The sequence below is a fragment of the Cricetulus griseus genome, chromosome 3 (assembly GCF_003668045.3).
Source record: "Cricetulus griseus strain 17A/GY chromosome 3, alternate assembly CriGri-PICRH-1.0, whole genome shotgun sequence".
NCBI lineage: Eukaryota > Metazoa > Chordata > Mammalia > Rodentia > Cricetidae > Cricetulus > Cricetulus griseus.
This window is the reverse complement of record NC_048596.1, coordinates 106,206,000-106,226,779: the sequence shown is the minus strand read 5'-3', so window position 1 is coordinate 106,226,779 and position 20,780 is coordinate 106,206,000. Positions and strand designations below refer to the sequence as shown.

Sequence of the window (20,780 nt, the reverse complement as noted above, 5' to 3'; positions counted from 1 at the left end):
CCCTTCACGTGGGATGGGCTCTCAAAGTCCCTTCTTACACTAGGGAAAAATACTAAGCCACTACCAGGGGCCCCCTAGAGTGTGGAGGCCTCATCATTGACATCCATGTTCAGGGATCTGGATCAGTCCTGTGCTGGCCTCCCAGACAGCAATTTGGGGTCCATGTTCTCCCCCTTGTTCAGGCCAGCTGTCTCTGTGGGTTTCACCAGCTTGGTACCGACCCCTTCGATCCTCATTCCTCCCTCTCTGCAACTAAGTTCCAGAGTTCAGTTCAGTGTATATCTGTGGATGTCTGCCTCTGCTTCCATTAGCCACTGGATCTGTTAATATTGAATTTTTAAAGTGAAGAACTGTGTTATATATATAATAGATGTTCAATAAATATTTATTAGTTAGTAAGTAAGACTGAAACAAAACAATGCAAATAAGAAAAAAAATATAAAAGTTTGACTGTCAAATTGGAAGGGCAGAGGTAAAGTAGCTGCATTTTCATCTAATTTCTTGTTCTACTGGTTTTTAGTTTGTAAGAATTAAAATAGCATAATCTATTAGCTTGTTTCATTAACTATATTTTCTAGCAACTTTTAACAGTGTATCTATTAACAAACTTAATTTGGAAGGAATGCAGAACTAAGAAAATCTCCTTTACAGTATGCGAGTGCTGTGACTAGAAAATCTCAGATTTCTACCAAGAAGCTAGTCTGTGAACTACTGTCAAGTAGGGAATAGTGCAGACTCTGGTGCCAGTGTCTGGCATGGCACCATACTCAGGGGATCTTGGTAAATGTTTGTTGAGCTGAACTGAGTTGACAGCAAAGACATGAATTTAATTATGCTGTTACTGCATTACTCATTTGTGATTATTTTCTTCAGATTGTCAAGAATTGAATCCCCTGGACATGGGGGTGCACTACTTTATGTAGCACTCAGGAAGGTTTGACAAAAGACTGTAAATTTGAGCCTATCCTGGCCTGGCCTCTATAGTTGACACCCAACCTGGAAAGCCAAACAACCAAAAGAGAAAAAAAGATATAAAATAATTTAAATATACTGAAAATAAAATAGATCCTGAGAAATGATGTCAGGAGAACTAAGTGTCCAGATTCCTGGGGCTATTTTGTATAAATGGTACTGCCCTTTCTCTTTCTGTTTTGTTTTGGTTTTTGTTTGTTTGAGGCAGGTCTATCTATGTAGCCCTGGCTGTCCTGGAACTTGCTATATAGACCATGTTAACTTTGAACCCAGGGATCTACCTGCTTCTGTCTCTGCCTCCTGAGTGTTAGTATTAAAGTTATGCATCTTGCAGGATCCTCATTTCTTTAGCTATTCTTCTCTGCAAACCCATAGGCAACTTCTCCTGGCCAGTACCTCTGTGTTAATACAGGAAGAGAGATGCTAAGTCTTCAGAACCCAGTGCTCCTCAGACTCTGCAACCCTATTGAACACTTGCTGGGTATCCATGTCCTCAGAGAGGTGGAAAGGAAGGGCCATGTAGGAGAGGAACAGTTATATATAAGCATCAGAAGCAGATCCTAGAAGGGCAGATCCTAGACATCCCCAGTGCTTGGCATCTTCCTTCAAACTATAGTATTTCAATTTCATATTTACCTCTGGACATTATTTTTTTTGAGAAGCAGTAAGCAGACTGAGGAGGTTTCAGTTCTGACTGCCAATTTGCTATTTTACTTGAGCAAGCTTTTAACTCCAGCTTCAGCTCTCTTTTGTTCAGTGGTTATAGTAAGAATTCCTAGCTCCTAGAGTTATAAAGACTAATTATTAATAAGATTAAGGAACTTTCTGGTCTTAAAAGACAAAAATTAACCTTGAAATGAATGCAAGCAACTAACGGCTAATTGCTTCATGCATCCATCGGTTCAGTTAATCTGCTTCCTGTCAAAGCTCCACAGAGGTATGTTCCTACTCTTAAGACACTCGAAGTCTGGTGGTGGAAGTTGTACATGTGAGTTCCTATTGCAGCAGCAGAGGAATTCCTAAAGCACTCTGGTTTGAGGGGAGATGGACAGCTCTGCTGGGCCTGCACATGCAGAGGAGGGTGGGCCTGAGCTGGGTGTGACTGGGCCTGGGCTATGTGCCAGGGGTGAGCAGCTCTGTGAAAGAGAAGGGGGTCCTGAAAACCGTAGGTAGCAGGCTAACATGCCCATTATCCCACAGGTAGCTCATTTAATTCCTTATAGATTGCTCATTTTGAGGTTCCCCTGCCTTGTTAGGGAATAGTAACTTGTTAAACACCAACAGCATTCACAGGAAAGACACGGTTCTGATCCATGCTAAATGTCTAATCAGTTGATGCTGTGTGCCTGGGATGCTTTCTTAGAAAGGTTTCAGAGGTCTAGTAGAAGGGAAAGAGGCAGCAAATGATTGGTGAGGAGCCATCAGTATAAGGGGAGTAAAGGAATCTAGTGGCCCTTGGTGACTGCTCTGCATTACAGCCTGTATTTTAGTCTTGGCTCTGCCACCTACGTGAATATTGAGCTTGTGTGTCAGTGTCCTTGTCTGTAAAACCACAGTGCCTGATTCCTGTTTATTGTGCTAATTAGGTGAATTATTATATGCAGTGGGTAGAACAGTATCTGACACATTGGAAGCAGGAGTTAATAACAGCTGCTGTTAGCTGATTTCCTAATATATAAGATTAAAATCCCCAGGGAGTTTAATATGTTTATTTGTCTGTTAATTCCTTTTTGTTGTCTGTGAATGTCTTTGGGGGGCGGCTTAGATATCTTTACCTCCTTCCTAGAATATTAAGCACAATGTTGTTTGAAGACTGACATTCTAGTATTGACCCAGGGTCAGAGGGTCAGAATAAGAAGATATGAAGTGACTAGTACATTGGTCTTTGTTCCACTCTATACAGTGTGATACAGCTATTGTGGGTTTTTCTGTGGAACACACATAAATTGCACAGTTTTTCAGAGCTCATTCTACTCTGATTTAACATCTATCTCATATGGTTTGCAAAGGTTCAATGTCATGTTTCATGGCCTAATTTACTTGTGAATTTGTGAATTCTTCCCAGGGGTTCATGTGGGATGTGGCTAAGGAGCTGAAAGCTATGCTGGTGTTTGCTGAACATCGATACTATGGGGAGTCCCTTCCCTTTGGTGAGGAATCATTCAAGGTAAGTACACATTTTTCATTTAAGGTTAAAGATTTTGGGTACCCTTTTTGGTAGTTATTTGTTCAAGTTTGGAACAATTATACAAAGTGTGAGATCAGTTTAACTTGAATTGGTTGAAAACTCAATAATTTGTACTTTATCTTTCCTTCATATATATATAATTTGGGTGAAATGAAAATTTTTCTTAAAAAAAAGAAAATTTCTCTTTCCTTTTTCCTTTTTGTGCTGAGAATCAAATCCAAGGCAGAGAACAGAGCAAACACTCCTGCCAAGCTCTCCTCTCAGTCTTATACTCCAAGGCCTTTAAAACCATGTCTGTAGGGAGAGATCCTGGATACCTGTACCACTGACCATGCCCGTTTGGTTGTGGTCACAGGTATGTGGAAGGGTAGGACAAAGAGCGAGGAGGAGAGGTTCTCTCTCTCTTTCTCTCTCTCTCTCTCTCTCTCTCTCTCTCTCTCTCTCTCTCTCTCTCTCCCCGGGTTCAGGCCAGGTCTCAGGCATCTGAGACTGGGTTTCTCAGAGTGTAAATCTGGTTATCGGCTTCTTGTGTGAGTATTTGCTCTTGAAAGCAACTGCACTCAACTATATGTAGTGTCATATAAAAGTATAACAGAGATAGGAGATGAGAAGTCAGCATAATTTCGGAGGATGGTGAAGGTTAATGGAGTAGGTGAAGCATACAGGAGAAAAGGAATGCTAGGGACTTTGTGACATAGAAATATGCTAATTGACTGAGGTGTCATGTGAGTGAGACCTAGATTGGAGGTCTGACAAAAGTGTATAGCTGTGTCAGTTATCTAGTGCTATGTGTATGAAGCTGTCCTGACTTCAAAAGTTGTAAACTTATTGTTTGTGCTGGATTGTGTAGAGATAGGGTCTAGTTATGTAATGCAGGCTGGTCTTGAACTCAGAGTCCTCTTGTTCTGTCTCCTATTCCAGTGCTGGAGTCACAAGCATGAGCAAACACACCAGAATGGTGGAAAGTTTTCATTACTTCACAATTCATATGAGTGAGGAATTAGGAAGAGCTTAGTTGGGAGGTTCTGCTTCAGGGTCTCTTTAGGCTAAAATGTCAAAGTGGTAAGTATCTGTAGGTTTGAATCCATTCATAGAAGGTCACCAGAGCAATGATAAACTGCCATGGACACTGGCAAGAGGCCTATGATGCTCACCTACATTGTCCAGTGTGCCTGTGTGAGTAGTGTTGTGATGTAGTTGCTAACTTCTCAACACTGCAAGCCAAGATGGAAGCTGAAGTGAACAGGTCATTAGAAGGTAGTCACGACCACCACTTCTACCACTTTTTATTCACTAGAACTTAGTCACTAAAGTATAGCCCAAGTCCAAAGTAATGAATTAGGTTATATATTTACAAGAAAGGAGTGTGAAAAGTTTATAGATGCATTTGAACAATATCTACTAGCCTGTTGAGTTCAGCACTTCCTCATCTTGCAGAAGAAAATGGACCCACACAGAGAGCTAAATCCTCATAGAACTTGCTGAGTGGGTTTCCTTTTACTCAGGGATCATTGTCTTCCGTTGATATATTGTTTCCCTTCTAGTCTTATAGCTGTCTGTGATTGGCAGCTGAGTTTATTTCCCCTTATTGCTGTAGCAAATATATAATCTTTCTGGTAAGGAGGAGAGAGTTTATTTTGGCTTGGGATCCTTTTCTCAGGATTTAGTTTGTATTCCATTACATCTTAGTTGTTGAAACATGTCAGGAATTGAAATAAAATTATAACAGTTGCGTATTTAGTTTCATATTCCATCACTTTTATTGCTAAATGTTTCTATTAATTCTACAACCTCAACAAGGCTTTTGAGCAAATACCATCTACAGCAAATGACATTTGGGAAAGAAAACAAAGACAGGACACATGACAGGCTTGGGCAGAGAATATTGTTGTCCTATTGGAAGAACATGCTTGCAAGTTGTGTTGTGATATTTCAAATGGTGACACTTTCAGGGTAGGGCCAAGGCAGGGCTGTATTGCCAGGCAAATGACAAGTTAGTACTTAAGCTCATCCAAGGAAACAGATAGAGTGAGTTCACTTCTCCACAGCCAGCAGTCCTGCTGAAGAAGCTATGGGGACCACTGAGGTGAAACTCTGGGCTAAGGGGCTGGAGAAGGGGAGGGGCACATGTCTGTCAGTGTTCCAAGTATTCTTCACTGTCTAGATCACTGCAGGGCTTCCATAGCAGAGGAGCTTGGACCTGGGGCCTGGAATCCCTCATTTATGCTGCCAGCTCACACCTCTGCTGCCTTTGTCTGACAGACTAGATCTCGAAAGTCCTTTCAAGACACTTCCTCTATTCTCCCTGGCTTCCAACAGATCTTTGGGTTTGGCAGTTGTTTCTGTTCCTTTTTGTAGTTGTGTGTTTGTGTGAAAGTGGTAAAGAAAAACAGGTTCTGTCCAGGTAGAACTGGTGAACTCCAGGCAAGAAGGAAAATTAAGTTTTTAGAGTTGAAGACTTGGCAGTAAGTTTTAAAAGTTTCAGACACACTGTAGTGATAACTCTTACTGCAATTTTATTTTACTCAGAAACAAAAATAACCTCAAACCTCAGAAGATCATTGACATCTACCCATAAAACATAAGCTAAGGGCTTAAGAAGCGTCCTTTAAGGGTGTGTGATCCAATCTCCTGAGCTGGAGTTACAGTTTGTCAGCTGCCATGTTGGTGATAGGAAATGAACCCAGGTTCTCTGGAAGATCAAGAAATGCTATTGACCAAGGAAATCTGCCCAGCCCAATACTGTCTTCTTTTTTACCTCAAACACCCCCACCTTATCCTGAGAATGAAGCAAGAAATTAAATTGCAAAAGGGCGAGTGCCATGCAAGTTGCTACCAATATGTATTGCCAGGACCTGGACACTGAACTCCAGAGTAGTTTCATTTGGTATTGGCTTTGCTTTGATTGTGTGTGTGTGTGTGTGTGTGTGTGTGTGTGTGTGTGTGTGTGTGTTTGTGTGTATCCTTCAAAAGCACCCCTCACAATGTGGTTATATCTCAGAAGAACAACAATAAAAATAACTGTGTCCTAAAAAAAAAAGCGGGGGTGGGTGGAGGGGGGACTCCCATAAACCATCACTGTTTATTCTGGAGGATGCTGAGCTGCTGGGGACAATGGAGGCAGTTTGGACCTGAGGATTGCTACTGTATGGTGCTGGGAAATACCTGCCTAGGATCTCCTTTCTAGGATGATTCTTTTTATAAATCTTCCTCAAACATATTATCTTGATTACAAATAAGGAGATTTGGCCAGGCGTTGGTGGTGTACGCCTTTAATCCTAGCACTTGGGAGGCAGAGGCAGGCGGATCTCTGTAAGTTCGAGGCCAGACTGGTCTCTAGAGCGAGTGCCAGGATAGGCTCCAAAGCTACACAGAGAAACCCTGTCTCATATATATATATATATATATATATATATATATATATATATAACATTTCTCAGCAAAAATCAGAGCTGTGATAGAGGAATCAAACTGCCTAAATGTTCAAGGAGGTCATAGTGAGATCTCTGTCCTTTAAGGACAGTATATTCAATGTTTAAATGTGTGTTAGGCCTTGCCTTCTGTATTTCATTTGAAAAAAACCTTTAAAAGCAATAAAATTTCATTTGATTAGAAAATATATCATGTTCTTTAATGAACTTAGTTACTTCTCCTGGATTGCTTTGATGTGGATGATGCAGGATTTTAACTCAGTTGTCTAGAAATCTATTTCAAGGAATAAAAATTATTGTGAATCTATGTTGTACCTCAGCTGCCATTATCTGCACATTTATACCTGGTTCCTTTGTCTTTGTTCTTAAAAAATATATATATATAGGATGCCCAACACTTGGATTTTCTGACATCAGAACAAGCTCTGGCTGATTTTGCAGAGTTAATCAAACACTTGAAAAGAACTGTCCCAGGAGCTAAAAATCAACCTGTTATTGCCATCGGGGGCTCTTATGGTGGCATGCTTGCAGCCTGGTTCAGGATGAAATATCCTCACTTAGTAGTTGGGTAAGTGCATTTATGCTTGACACAGCCAAGAAGAAATTAGCAATTTGTTTTTAGTAAAGCATGCTGCATGCTGGGACCCCTTCTCCAGCCTCCACAAAGACTTTCACACTTGTGACATACATTCATACACACACACACACACACACACACACACACACACACACGCCAAACACATATATGTGCATAGACACACACACTTAAAAAAGCAAAACAAATAAATGAACAAAAAATGAGTAGATGAATTACATTTCTCTCTTTCTCCTCTCATTTTCTTATCATTAAGAGCTCTTGCATCTTCTGCCCCTATCTGGCAGTTTGATGATTTGGTTCCCTGTGGTGTGTTTATGAAGATTGTAACTGAAGATTTTAGGAAAAGTAGTCCACAGTGTTCAGAGAGCATCCGCAGATCCTGGAAAGCCATTAACCGACACTCAACTACAGGTAAGCTTTCATTAAGACAATGAATTTGCAGTTTGTTTGTTTTTCTTTAACCTTTAGCTTATTAAAAATGCATATTGTTACTGGGTGATGGTGCCACACACCTTTAATCCCCACACTCAGGAGGCAAAAGGTAGGTAGATTTCTGTGAATTCGAGGCCAGTATAGCCTACAGAGCTAGTTCCCAGGCAGCCAGGGCCACACAGAGAAGCTCTGTCTTAGATACCTGCCCCCAGGGGGAAAAACACTGCCACTTTAAAAACTTTTTTTGTAAATAGTCATGTCTTTGTTGTGTTGTCTGTCTCTGTGTGTATATATGATGTGTATTTTTGGTATGTTCCCTTTGGTATGATATGTGATCACTGTTGTATATGTGCAGTGGGTATGCATGTATGTGGGTGTGGAAGTCAGAGGTCACCTTTGATGCCTGTCTTCAAGCCCCCCTCCCCTTTATTTTCTTTTTGAGACATAGTCTCTCACTGAAACCGAAGCTCATCAATAGGCTAGGCTGGCTGGCCAATGAACTTCAGGGGTATGCTAATCTTTTACCCTTATGGCCTTACTGGAGTTACCAGCATATAGCACCACTTCTGGGTTTTTATATGGGTTATAGGAATTCAAATTCAGGTATGTATGTTTGTGTGGCTGGCAGTCTACCTACTGAGGGCTCTCCCTAGCCAAATACTGCCACATATTAAACATAACACACACACACACACACACACACACACACACACACACACACACACACACGCTATACTAACAGAGAATCATACCAATCAAAACATATGAATGAATAAAATTTTAAAAGCAAGTTCTTGGTATCAGTAGTATCGAGATCCAGAAAAGACAAAGCCAGCACCGCATACACCCCTGCTGCTGTCCTCAGTAATCCTCAACCTGCACAGGGAATCTCACTTTGAACCATAGGCTGATTTTCTGATTCTTGCATCTTTGTAATGAGAGTTACACAGTATGTGGGATTTTGTTTGTTAGTTTTTTGTTTGCTGTCTTGTGTTCAGTCTAATTCATTGGTTCTCAACCTGTGGGTCTCAACCTTTTCGCTGGTCACATATCAGTTGTCCTTCATATCAGATATTTACATTATGATTCATAATAGTAGCAAAATTACAGGTATAAAGTAGCAACAAAATAATTTTATGGTTGTGGAGGTCACCGAAACATGAGAAATTGTATTAAAGGATCACAGCATCAGGAAGGTTGAAATCACTGTTCTAATTATTAAGTGCATCTATGTTTAATTTAGTTGTAGTTTATGCATTGTTTAGTATTCTTATTTATTTCAATAGTATGTTTAACTGGGGAGTAATGTTAATTTTAGTATATCCTATATGGTTCTATCTAGTTGCCCTAAAATACTTTGTTGAATGTTGGAAAAATTCTTGGAGAAGTAATGTAGAAACTTGTTTTTGTTTTTGTTTTTTTTTTTTTTTCTGTAATTCCAAGAAAAGAATAAATGATTGGTGGATCTCTAGATTAACAGTCCTCTTCTATTTTCAGGTAGTGATCTCCAATGGCTCACAAAAACCTTTCACCTGTGTAGCCCCTTGAATTTTGAGGACATCACAACTTTAAAAGAGTGGCTCTCTGAGACCTGGGTGAACCTGGCCATGGTAGACTACCCTTACGAAGCCAGCTTTTTACAGCCCTTGCCTGCTTGGCCTGTCACGGTAACAAAAAAGTGTCTTTTTTTGTTGTTTTTATAAAATATTTCTCTCTCTCTTTTTATATGTAGTTTATTACTTTCAACATCAGAAAAAAATTCCTGTTACTTAACGACTTTGTGAGATTAATGATCGTATGCTGGAATCCTGGTTTCTACAGCTTTCTGATATGTGAACTTAGACATTCTAGCTATGTCTTCGACATCAGTTTTCTCATTCAAGAACTGGAGATAAATCCCATCAGTTACAGCATCATAGGAATAAGAAATAAGACCAATAGTTGGGGTGTTAATGGAATAACTACTATGTGCCAAATTCTGTGCTGTACTTTATATGTGTAGTATATCTCATCTTTGTGATATATTTATCATGCCTAGATCCAAACTACATTAACTTAGCTGAATAAGTGGTAGCTTTTGTCATCGTACTATGATTCAGTGGGCTGTTAAAGGCATTCTAAATGCTACACTTACCATAAATGATGACCCACATGCCAAACAGCAGCATGCAAGAGAATCTTTTCATATGCTGGTGGCCAGGGCATGGCCTGGAGCTTTACTGCCCTGTGATCCTAAACAAGGGTGCCTGTTTTCCAAGGCCCCCTGTCTCCTCTGTATTGTAGCACAAAAGTAAATGCATGGAGTTCTGCTGAGGACCATTTAACATGTTAGATTTGAAGACACTGGGAGTAGTAAATTATGATAACTTTATGATATTATTTTTCCAGTGTGAAAAGATATCACACTCATTTTTTGATCTTTCACAATGCTAAAGTTCTTTTCATGGTAAGAGTATGTATTACATATGCTCACCTTTAAATATTCCTTTGTTAAGACTGTCTGTCTTAGTTTTAAAACCAAAGCCTGGCTGAATTCATGGTTAAGTTTTGAGGATATAATTGATGATATTTCCAAAGTGGGTATTGAAGATGAAACTAGAATTAGTCATGGGAGAGCAGTTTTCAAAAGCACCACCTCTCCAGTTGGTATGCTTTTCCCTGGGGTAGACTATTTCTCTTGCTCTCAGTATTTGTTTTCCCATCTCTCTCTCTCTCTCTCTCTCTCTCTCTCTCTCTCTCACACACACACACACACACACACACACACACACACATCCTTTCTTCACACACACATATATAGGCCATTTGCATTTCTTCTTTTGAAGTATGCTAGTTACTCTTCGTATTGCTGTGTCTAGCTACCTGACAAGAAGCAACCTAAGTAAGGAGGGCTATATTTTGTCTAACATTCTGGGGATGCATCTATCATGGAGGCACAGCAGCAGCTGGTCACACTGTATCCTTTCCAGGAAGCTTTCTCCTCTTTTTTTATTCAGTAGAGACTCCAGCCTATCGGTTGGTGCTTCTCATATTTAGGGTGATCTTCCTTCTTCAATGAAGCCTTACTGGATACACCTTATATCCTTAGCCAGAGATTTGTCTCCATGGTGATTCTAAGCCTAATTAATGTGACAATGAAGATAAACCACAAATGACTGGATTTCATTGGCATATGTAATAACCTCCCTCTTTCACCTCCAATTTTGTTAACTTAATACCCCTCCCTCTTTTCTTTGCCTAGTTTGGCTAGGTGTTTTGTCAATCTGGCTTATATTTTTTTCTCAACCCCTTGATTGATTTTATGAGGTTTTCTTTTAGTTTCCATTTCATTAATTCATGCCCTGATCTTTATTATTTCGTGCTATCTGCTACTTTTGGATGTGTAATACTCTCATTTTTCTAGTACCTTAAGGTATGTCATTAAGTTATTTATGTGAAAGATTTGTGACTAAAATATAATCACTCATAACTAGGACCACTTAGAACTGCTTTAGTTATATCCTGAAGATTCTGGTTAAGTTGTGTTTTCTTTTTCATTTGATTCTAGAATTTTAATACTAATTTCTTTTTGACCCTCTAGTCATCCATAAGTGTAATGTTCTCTCTGAATGTTTTTGTGTAGTTTCTCTTGCTATTGATTTCTAGTTTTACTGCACTATGATCTGGTAATATACAAGAAATTATTTAGAATCTTTAATATTCTATAAGATTGGATTTGAAGCCTAGAAAATAGTACTTTTAGAGAAGATTTCATGGGTGGTAAGAACACTGTATTTATTAGATGTATTTGTTGGCCTATAAGTTTATGTTAAGTCCATCTAACTGTGGTGTAATTGAACTCTGAGGCTTCTTTGGCACTTTTTAGTTTAGAGATTCTATCTAAAGATAAGGGGGAAAGGGGCTAGAGAGATGGCTCTGTGGTTAAGAATGTGTATTGCTACATCAAACCATTCAAGATGTAGAAATCCACTTTGTTACTAATGACCATAAAACTGAATATCGCAAGACTCTTGTAGAATGAGGTATAAAGTTAAAAATCATTTAGGGTAAGTGCAGAAATAACAAAAGAGTGAGATAAAGGAGGGAAATGGAGAAAGGGTAGACATAGATGGAAAGTAAAGTTAAATAAAAATGGAAAATGAAGGAGTGGAAAATAATATTATGGTGGGAAGAGAAAAGGGCAAGAGCTTGATGAACAGAGCAGGATAAAGAGAACAACAGGAAAAACAGTAAATGGTTTCCCAATAACAAAAAATAACAAAAAAAGCCAAATTAAGTAAATATAAAAAGGGAAATAAAGTTTTTTTTTAATTAGAATGTGTTTAAAAAAACAAAAAGTAAATTCAGAATATACTGAAAGGGAAGAGTAAAGGAAGAAGGAAACAAGGAGGCAAAAAAAGTAAAAGAAACTAAGGAAAAGAAAAAAAATGCCCAATAGTGAAAAAAAGTAGATAAATATAGGAAGGGAACAACAAAAACTGTAAAAATACTATGAAGTAATAATTGCACTGAAAATGAACAAAAGGGAAAAACCACAAAGGTAAAAACAACAACAGAAGAAAAGAGAGAGAATGAAAACAAAAAATGATTAGAAAAAAATGAAATATTGGATGTTATATGGTGAGATCCTTCTGTCATAAAATGAAAGTGATAAAGCAGTATATGGTGGCCCATGTTTATAATCCCATTGTCAAGGAAATAAGAGATGGCAAGCCAGCCTTTCCTACTTGATAGTCCAAGGCAATGAAACAAGGTAGATAACAACAAAGGAATGATACCCAAGGTTGCCCTTTGGCCTACATTTGCACATATACACCCACATGCATTCACAAATACAAACACAAATGAAATTTTTAAAACTTTTGCATTCTTATGAAAATATAGTCCATCACCTGGCAAAGATTTAGTTATTAGAGACTTTGCTAAGCACTGAGGGAGACATTCTGATATCAGATGCATGCAAACAGTATTATAGAGGCTGAGATCCAAACAGATGCAGATTGTAGTGAAGCATCGAGAGGACAGTGGTTTAGTTCTTCCAGGCTGGCAAACACATGCAGGGGTTACCTCAGAGAGGAGAAGATATTTCAGGGTGTTACGAAGGATGAATTGGCCAGACATTCATAGATTTAATGAGTGGAAAAAGAGATTTGAGGAAAGAGGGAAAGAGCGTGGTGTGGTGGAGAATGATTTTACTGGACACTGGAGCAAAGGCAGTGAAGAAGGAACTAGAAGAGATAAAGGTCACTTTGCATACTATGCATTTGCATGCCATGCAAATAACTGATTTATTTCATTACCCTATGGTGAAGTTAAAGGTTTTCTTTTTTTTTTCTTTGAGAGAGCAAGTAATTCTTCAGAGGTAGAAATTGCTAAGCAATGCATTAAGATGTTTATCAATGGTTTATGATAAAATTGAGATAATATTTCCTCTTTGTTATTAAACTAATTTTCTATTTATATCTGACTCTTCCCATATTTACCTCTTAGGTAGTGTGCCAGTATTTGAAAAATCCTAATGTATCTGATACAGTGCTGCTGCAGAATATTTTCCAAGCTCTGAATATATATTATAATTATTCAGGCCAAGCACAATGCCTGAATATTTCACAAACAGCTACTAGCAGTCTAGGTGCCACTGGCTGGGGCTATCAGGTGAGCATGCATGATTTCCCGAGTTCAATTTGCTCTTTACTTTTATTATTGCACTGTAATATACTACCAGTCATTTTGCTACCTCACTTGCATCCAAGTCTGGCCACTGTGAAGTTGCAACATGACTCTCTCCTTCCTTCTCCTTCATTTTTTCCTTCCTTTCTTCCTATATTTAATCATTAGCAAATATATAATGAATGGTTATCATTGATCACATTCTCTTATGTTTCAAATATATAAAAATAAATAATTTGTATGATTTTTACCATAAAATATGGCCTGATGAGAAAGCTAGATAAATTAACACTATAATAGACCTTGAGAAGTCCAGAAAAGGAAGCTATAAAAGATGGGGCCTCTAACTTGACTCTGAGGCTCCATTCTGTCTTCCGCACAGTAAGACCGCCAGGGTTGTATTGAGGGTTGAATATGGTCAAAGATATGAAAGAAGAAAAAGAAAGGAAAAAAGGAAGACAAATAAAGAAAGACAGACAGGAAGGAAGGGAGGGAGGGAAGGAAGAAAAGAGGGAAGAAGAAAGAAAACAGTACTGACTTCTGTGATGTCTCAGACAAGTCTTTCTATGAGAAATAAGGGGTTGTGTGACAGGGAAGTTGGGGGTGGGATAGGGGCTGAAGTTCAATTGCAAGTCAGACCCTAGCTCTACAACTTAGCAGCTGAATAAATTTGCATAATTTATCTTTTTTCACCTCATTTTCCCTTTGTTTCCTTTTCTGCTTTGCTTTTCAGTCCTGCACAGAATTGGTCATGCCCATTTGTTCTAATGGTGTTGATGACATGTTTGAAAGTTATATATGGGACTTCGACAAGTTTTCTAATGACTGTTTTAACCAGTGGGGTGTGAAACCACGGCTTAATTGGATAATTACTTTGTATGGTGGCAAAAACATCAGTTCACACTCAAACATCATTTTCAGGTGAGCTTGTTGTTTGATGGAGACACTTGCAGAAAGGTTGAGAAAATAGAACTAGGAAAGTGCTAGGTAATAAAGTAACATAGAATCTAATAGTGATGCCATTCCACTTTGCTCGTGAGTGCCAGATACAAGGTGGGTACTCTGAACCCACCTTGGGTTGCTGAGGTTGGGTAGCTGAAGCCTTAATAAATAGTAGCCATTATAGTCCTACTTTGGCAATTCTTTTCATTGCACAGTGGTTTTCTTGGGAGGATTTGTATTTTCTAAAACCCATAGATTATTTCTCCAATAGTGATTTTCGGTTATTTAAGTATAAGTTCAAGAAGGGACCCCATGAAGAACTGGATAACTAACAGCCTTTCCCAGGCAAATTAATGATTACTAGTGATTATGTGAGGCTAGTTGTTGAAAATTTTACCCAGGTATCTAGAGTCCCTCAAAAAAACCAGCATATATATAAATATATATATATATATTTTCAATACAGATGTACTCAATATACCTGAATATTTATTTACACATTTGCTTAGAGAGAGTTGGTTGATGGGATCGAGAGATGGTTCAGTGTGGAAAATTGTAGGGGACACCGTAACCATGCCTGTTAGGGGCTGGCTACAGGTATGCCAGGGTGAAGGAGGGAAGGTTTAATAGTCTGGAGCACACATGTGGAACTTCCCTTCTTCCTTCTCATCTTCGGCTTGCTGTACTTACTCCTGCCCTGCCGGTTGGCTAGGTCGTTCTGTAAGTAAGGCTTCTCCCTAATAAATACCCTTGTATTTTTACCTGACTCTGTATTGGTAATTCTCCTATTAGAAAATATTTCCTGTACAAGTGAGAGGATCTCAATTCCATTCCTTAGCACCATGTAACAAGCTGAGCAGAGTGGTGAATGCCTGTACCCTAGTTGCTGTAGGGGTATAGGACAGATCTCTGGTCAGCCAGTCTAACCAAAATAGCTTTAAGTTCAACGAGAGCTCCTATCTCAAAAGAGTAAAGAGAGGGACAGAAGAAAACACCTGACATTGACTTCTAGCCTCTGTATACACACACATGCCCCCCCCCACGTGTTCACACACACACACACACACACACACACACACACACACACACACACACACACACCACACACACCCCTACCAGAACACACAAATACATATGCTGATTGAATTAATGTTTTGACTAACTTTCTCAGAAATACTTTACATCTATTTTTATTAGTATTTCATCCCTTAGTGATATTAATGTTTTTTATCTCTGTATAATATGGTAGTAATTATAAAAATTTGTTGATTGTAGTGTTTATGCTTTGTGGTATATGTAGTATATATAGTTTGTGCCTCTCAGTCTTTGTAAACATTTTTGTTTTCTATAGTACACATGAGAATTGAGGTTCTTGTAGGTTCTTACTGAAAATTATGCAGGTAGTAAGGATATAAAACTTGCATTTTCTGGCTTAGTTCATTGTTCTTCTCACTGCTACTCACAGCTAAAGGCATTTGAGTGCATGGATGCACGTGCACACACAAAGGACATAAGGGTAGGGTAGAGGAGGTTAAGTATGGGAAGAAAAAAAACCACTAAAGACCTTTCAAAAATGCTTTGTGGAAATTACTACTATAAAATTACACACACACATACACACACACACAGAGTTGTGCACACACACATACATATAATAATTAGAGTTTCCCTATAATTGGGCAGCAATGCCCCTGTTAGATGTCAAAGTCTAATAATAAAAATCCCAATCCAGGAATTAGTTAATTATTTTGGAGTTGTTGGTGAGGTCCCAAAGAGCCCTTAGATGTTAACAGGCTATTGCCATTGCTCTTGGTTATCCTCCAGAACTTGATGGTAAGATACCACATACTTGAGTAAATAGACATGGCAAAATCAAGCTGTATGGACCTGGAAGCTTCGTCCCTACCTTCATAATGCTGGAAAGTGCTATGCAAGCTACTAGAGGAAGAAATCAATTGTCTGTCATGCCCAGCTATGAACCCTGTGAGCTACAGTAATGACTGGGTAGGCAAGACTTGCCCAGTGGTGCAATGGTGGCACAAACATCATGGGAATAACCAGCCACTTTCTCACTGAATTTAAGGCTGGCTCCATAAAGTGGAAACCATACCCAGTACCATTATTAGCTGAGAACCTATGTTAGACAGGTCTTAGACTACATGGAAGAACCTACTACTGCTGCTAAATAGACATCATATTAAACCAATTCCTAATGAGTTGCCATATCATTATACCCATAGATTAATGAATCTCTCAACTCTTATCTAGGTATATCCATTTTAACAGGAAGACATTTTATGTTCTCATATTGGGAAAGATGATGTTCATTTGTTTTTTTGAAACAAGGTTGCATGTAGTTCAGACTGACATTGAACTCCTTATGTTCAATGAAGACCTTGAATTCCTGACTCTCTTTCCTCCATCTTTCCAGTGCTGGGATTGCAGGTGTGTGTGTGCAACCATGCCCAGTGATAACATTTTTAAGGTAGTGTTTTGAATGAAGCTCATTGAATCTCTCCATCAGCTTACCTAGTCACTACCCTTAGCAGCTACTAAAGCCACAGGGGTCTGTGTACACAGGTATTTTTCAGTGACAACAACAATGTGAAAGTTTAGGAATATTTTTAGTACTTCTAGAACTTGGGTACATGGCACCTCTGAAGTCTGGACATGCAGGCAAGGAGGGGGGGTATTCATGAGCTGAATTAGGACCACAAGGGAAAACAGTGATAATCTTAATGGAAAAATTTCCAAATGTTATATTCAGGTGGCCTAACAACACATGAAAAGATGATCAATATCAATTGGGGGTGTATGTGAAAATCAAGACCACAGTGAATACTGATATGTAGCCCCCTAGTGGTAACACTCTCCTCTAATCCCAGTTTAGATCCACATTGAAAAAAATCCAAATTCATGAAGAAGTTAAGTTGTATCACATATCTCAGAAATTCTATTCTTAGATATACTCAGGGGAAATTAAGATATACTTATACATGAAACCTTGAAAGTGATACAGTGTTCAAATGAGTAATGCTTATGAAATTGAAAAATTGGAAGCAATATGAAGGTATATTAATTGTTCCTCTTCCCCTCATTTGCAGCAATGGTGACTTAGACCCATGGTCAGGAGGTGGAGTGACCAAAGACATTACAGATACCCTGGTGGCTATCAATATCCCCAATGGGGCCCATCATTTAGATCTCCGAGCCAGCACTGCCTTTGATCCTTCCACTGTGCTGTTATCTCGATCACTGGAAGTTAAACACATGAAGAAATGGATCGCAGATTTCTATAAAAATGCCAAACCTTAAAAAAAAAAAAAAAACCTTTTTGTTTTCTTCTTTTAAGTTTACTACACTCACATTCCCACCCCTTTGTTTTCTGTATGGAATTGCTTTCCCTCTTTTGTCATATTTTTTGGGGACCAAGGTTGAGACAGAAGAGTGACAGGGGTGGGCACAGCCATCCCACCCAGATGATTGCTCTGTCCTCCTTGTCTTTGTATCATCTCCAGGAAGAATTTGTCATCATGGCAGCTTGCATGCAATCAGAACTGGTTCCTGACTTTCACCAGAGGGAGAGCCACTTCTTGCCTTTTCAAGCAGGGATGTCTCCTTGGTTTTGAGACTGAAGTCTCTGGTCCCTATTCCTGCCACAAAATGAGAAGCACAAGCTGGATCAAAAATGCTGCAGTTGCAGCTGGTAGGATGTGTGATGCCAATCCAGGAAACGGGGCCACTTCCTTTGAGCTCAATGACTGCCTTTGAACTGGGCTGCAATAAAGAACAAGGCAGACCTACCTGTGTGTTGCTCCCATCTCCTCCAGCTGTTGGGAAGGCAGTGTGCCTGGGCTGGCTGCTTTCAGAAAGTCCTTTCTTTTTCTCTTTCCCCTTTGGCAGCTTTCCTTATTTCTGGGAGATTTGCTATTGTGGTACTGCCAGGAAGAAATCTGGCCTTCTCCTGCTCCATTTCTCTTTGTTTCTAAGGTCAGTTTTGTGGTGATCTGCCTAAATTCTGCCAAACGTGCTGTTAGAACTGAACAAATTCTGTTAATAAAAATCCTCTAAAAATTGACAAATCAGCTATTGAGAAAGCAGAATGTACTTCTGTTTATTTTGAAAAGGAAATTTATGTTCTACTCATTATTACTGGTATCAGAGTCCTAAGTGGCAGAACACCAAGTGACAGGTGCATGGGGACTTTCTTGTACAGCTTCCAGAAGACAAGCAGAGTAATGCATATAGGCAGCATATTTGACATTAATAAATGATGGGCTTTTCCCATTTCTAAGAGGTTGAAATTTTCAAGTGATTCTTATACTGAGACCTTTCTCCCAAAATGCTTTTCTAGAATAGAAAATAAGGTTGAATCCAGACCTTTCAGGGACACAGAGAGACTGTTTCTTGTATGCAGAAAGATCTCTTCCATCTAGCATCTTACTATTTTCTCAGTCATATTCTTACCATATGTTTGGAAATATTTCTTGCTTTTTAAACACAATTCCCAGATCTTCAACAAGGTTGTATTTTACTAAACCTCTTTTATTTTTGAGAATATAATACAATTACAACATTTCTCCTTTGCCTTTCCTCCCTCCAAACCCTCTTATATGCCCTTCCTTGCTCTCTTTCAAATTCATGGCCTCTTTTTAAAAATTAATTGTTATTCTATACACATGCTTATATACATATATATTCCTAAATGTAGCCTTCACAGTCTGTATAATGTTACTTGTGTGAATGTTTTCAGGGTTGACCATTTGGTACTGAGTAACCAATTGCTGTGTTCTTCCTTGGGGAAGACTTTCTCCATCTCTCAACTTTCCTTAGTTGTCTGTAGCTTTTTGCATAGGACAAGGCCTTGTGGGATTTTTCCCATCCACTTTGGTGTGGTCCTGGTGTGGTCCAACCGATGCTTAGGCTTGGACAAGGTTTAATGGAGGACATTACTACTTTTGTTTTAGGATTTTAGGCTGTTTTCCACAAAAATCTTCTTACTAGTTTGGGAACTTTAAGATACTTTGACATTTGATGCTAGCTGTTAGGTGAAGTTGAAGTTGCAATTTCTGAAGAAGAAAATTGCCAAAAAATTTATGCAAGTATAATTTGGTTCTACTTCTGTACATTTTATGTATACAACAACAGCCTTAACCTATATTAACCTTACTTAAATGTCCTTAAGTTTAATTTTAACTTGAAAGAGAATCAAAATATAAAATAAGCCCTATTAAATCTTTATCCGAGGTGTGGCAGATCCACCTGTAAACCCTGATGCTCAAGAGGCTCAGGCAGGAAGATAGCTTTTGCCCAAGAATTCAAAAACCATTATGAGCAACAAAGCAAGACCCCACTGTAGAAACAAACAACAAAAATATTTAAAATATCTTTATAATTAATCATGTGACTACTTTGACACATAGGAAATGTGAATCATACAGAATTCAAATGACTTTATCTTTTACCTTAACTACCCAGATTCAATTGGAATAAATAAATTTAGAGAACTTCTTTATAGTGTCTATAGAGTCAAGAGATTATAACCCTGGCCACAGAGCTAGTAAGTAGCAGCTGATTTCAGTGTTGAGCTGTTTTACTTTTCCTTGTTTCCAAATGCAGTTTTCCTGAAGCAGAAAGCCAACCGGCTTTCCACCTTCTCCTTACACTTCCACCTCAGCCTCTGTATTACCTTTGGCTTTTGTTACACTGAGGGAGTTTTCAATTAGCCTTCCCAGCTCTGATTGCCCAGGGACTGGCTATGTAGCTACTGGCCATTTGCAAAGTCATTTCTACCTTGATCTCTCTCTTCTCTCTCTCCTCCCTCTCTCCTTCCCCTCTCTGAATAAGGGAAACATGAGAATGCAAATCTCTTTTGTTTGTCTTGGTGCTTGATAAAATATGCGCCCTCTCTGGGTGGTTTAAACGGTTTAGGTACCTTCTATAAAAGGGATCTTTTAATGCTAAAATTAATGTGATTATCTGAGTGTGAGAGGCATATTCAAGGCTTAAAGAAAATCTGTTAGAATAGCTGAATGTATCTGCTTAATCCCCTTTCTAATGTGGCTGAACAATGCTCTGGGAAGCTATTGGTCCTTCTTTCTTCTAGTAAATGCCTGTCTCCAGAGGAAGGGACTGCTTGGAGATTTTGATAGCAGCTGTATGCTTCACCTTCTCAGCTGCACAAAGACACAGGAGAAGCCTAGAGATGCATGAAGCACCCTCTGAAATATCCCTGTCTCTCCTGAGTACTGTGAGCAGATCCACTGTACAGGGTGGGTCTTTTCCTGTGCTTTCCTGGAAGTGAGGACTGTGGTTACCACAAGGAATAGCATCTCGGAAAGCACTGTTCTCAGCAGTGGGTAACAGCATTTGTGGACATTTAGCTTTTCATACCTGAGTTGGAAGAAAGGCTTAGCTACTTACTCCCTGTTAGGGCAGATGAAGAAGGGGAGCATGAGAAGGGAAAAAGTGACAGAGAGGTGAAATTGTCACATTGGTCCGTGAGTGGGTCACAGTTAAATATCAGCTCTTTCATTCATACGCTAGA

At 39.0% G+C, this 20,780-nt stretch overlaps 1 protein-coding gene across 1 annotated transcript in view; it reads left to right on the top strand.

Annotated features, from left to right (window-relative positions):
- LOC100752448 (lysosomal Pro-X carboxypeptidase) overlaps nucleotides 1–18,318 on the top strand; it is a 44,087-nt gene extending 25,769 nt beyond the window's left edge. The window contains exons 4-10 of the mRNA XM_027407662.2: nucleotides 3,038–3,139; nucleotides 6,978–7,159; nucleotides 7,443–7,600; nucleotides 9,119–9,288; nucleotides 13,112–13,276; nucleotides 14,025–14,212; nucleotides 17,338–18,318. Of these exons, the coding sequence (XP_027263463.1) occupies nucleotides 3,038–3,139; nucleotides 6,978–7,159; nucleotides 7,443–7,600; nucleotides 9,119–9,288; nucleotides 13,112–13,276; nucleotides 14,025–14,212; nucleotides 17,338–17,548 (1,176 nt within the window). The 3' untranslated portion in view covers nucleotides 17,549–18,318. The remainder of the gene's footprint in view (nucleotides 1–3,037; nucleotides 3,140–6,977; nucleotides 7,160–7,442; nucleotides 7,601–9,118; nucleotides 9,289–13,111; nucleotides 13,277–14,024; nucleotides 14,213–17,337) is intronic.
- Nucleotides 18,319–20,780: the final 2,462 nt, after the last annotated feature.